This window comes from Penaeus chinensis, chromosome 14 (assembly GCF_019202785.1).
Source record: "Penaeus chinensis breed Huanghai No. 1 chromosome 14, ASM1920278v2, whole genome shotgun sequence".
Taxonomy (NCBI): Eukaryota; Metazoa; Arthropoda; class Malacostraca; order Decapoda; family Penaeidae; genus Penaeus; species Penaeus chinensis.
The window spans coordinates 19,559,465-19,561,235 of NC_061832.1; the positions used below are offsets into that span (position 1 = coordinate 19,559,465).

At 31.0% G+C, this 1,771-nt stretch overlaps 1 protein-coding gene across 1 annotated transcript in view; it reads right to left on the reverse strand.

The window, feature by feature from the left end:
- Positions 1–1,771, reverse strand: part of LOC125032099 (DNA polymerase zeta catalytic subunit-like) — a 29,133-nt gene that overhangs the window by 21,918 nt on the left and 5,444 nt on the right. The window contains exons 2-4 of the mRNA XM_047623089.1: positions 1,494–1,630; positions 1,175–1,291; positions 960–1,043 (exon numbers count right to left, since the gene is read on the reverse strand). Of these exons, the coding sequence (XP_047479045.1) occupies positions 960–1,043; positions 1,175–1,291; positions 1,494–1,630 (338 nt within the window). The remainder of the gene's footprint in view (positions 1–959; positions 1,044–1,174; positions 1,292–1,493; positions 1,631–1,771) is intronic.

The window sequence follows — 1,771 nt, forward strand, 5'->3', positions numbered from 1 at the left end:
CGCAAAATGTTCAAAAACAAAACAAAAATCACAATGAAAGATATTTGATATAAAGTAACATATTCAATCCCATCTAACAAATTCCAAAACTAAAATTTCGTTATCACTAAAATATCTTATTTCTTACACAAACTTCCAACAGGTATTTATCTTCAAAATTATAACATGAAACATAAAAAATCTAATCTAAAGTAAACTGTCTCATCATATCTCATTCAACAATTCTGATACTAATTACCAAATATCAGATAATAATAATAATAATAATTCCACACTAGCCAATACAAAACAACAGGATCACTTTTGTTGTCAATTTATCACTAACTCAATTTCAACCACTCACTCACTGCTATACTCGTACAATACTGCTCTAACTCTTAAGCTCCTCTCACTATAAATATACATTTAAACTGTTTTCTCAAAATCAAACTTTACATTTATGTCCATATAATACTTTTACCATACATACAAGAATCACATTTTCTCCTTATTTCATCCTTTATTCTCGTTTTTACAATCAACAATTAACTTTTTCTTACTCTCCTAATCTACTTTATTGTAGCTCTCACATTTAGTTTTGTTCGTATATGCTAATTTCATTCAATAACTATACTGTCACTCTTTTATTCTATCATTACTCTAATAGGCTTTGCTCACTTTAGTTCCAATTCTTATTTTCAGATCCTCCTCTTTCTCTCTGTTCTCAGTTGCCCTTCTTTTATTCTTAATCGTCTACTCTAAGAGAACTAAACTCTCCTTGTACTTTTATCTTCATCCTCTATTGACATCCACACTGATCTCTTAAAACACATACACATATTGTTATACATAAACACAAACATACACACAAAAATATACTTAATACTGACTAAACAATTAAATTTCTATAATACAAGTTTCATCATGGGCACAAATAACTTCTTTTCTTAAGAAACAGCAAATTAACAAATTACACATACCTCGTGGAGTGCCTTCGCTTCACGCAGGTTTTGGGACGAGAATTTAAACCCATAAGTGTTATTCAAAGTTGGACCTTCTATACCCTGTGGGGAAAAAACATTTATATACTGAATGTAATTTTCTTTTTTTTTTATGCATTTATGTATCAATTTAATTCAATTCAATTCATCAATTAATTTATCAATGCACATCTACATTCATATTAATAAGTCACCTGTGATAATGATGTTAGTCCTTCAGAAAAGCTAAGAAACTGTTGGCGAAATTGTGTGTCCATTAGTTGTCTACGTAGACTGGAATCACTGCTAAGCTGACTTCCTTGTCTTGCAATCTGTGAATTATCTTACATTTAAATTACAAAGTCCATTTTCTCCTATGATTCATTCATCATTACAATAAACCTGAAGGTGTGTACAAAAGGTAGGATATTAATTTTAAAGATATTTACAGTATCAAACAATCCATTTGAAAACCAGAAAGTATAAACATATATTGTACATATTTTATTCTGCACTAATTCCTACAACCATTACCTTTGATGGGACGGATGGAGTAAGTGACACAGGAGGCTGAGAACTATCTATGAAGTCCTCAGTGTCAGAAAGCGAGGGGTCTGCCCTCACCTCGGACACCTGGGAAGGTTTGTTCTTCTCTGTCTGTTCTGCTCCACCTAGAATATTATGGTCTCATTTATAAATGATATCTAGGTTATATTAATCATTTGGCTGAAATTCTCAAATTATCTTTCTCTTATGAGGATTGGATATTCAAGAAAGAATATAAAATGAACAGAACTAGGCCATGACTGTAC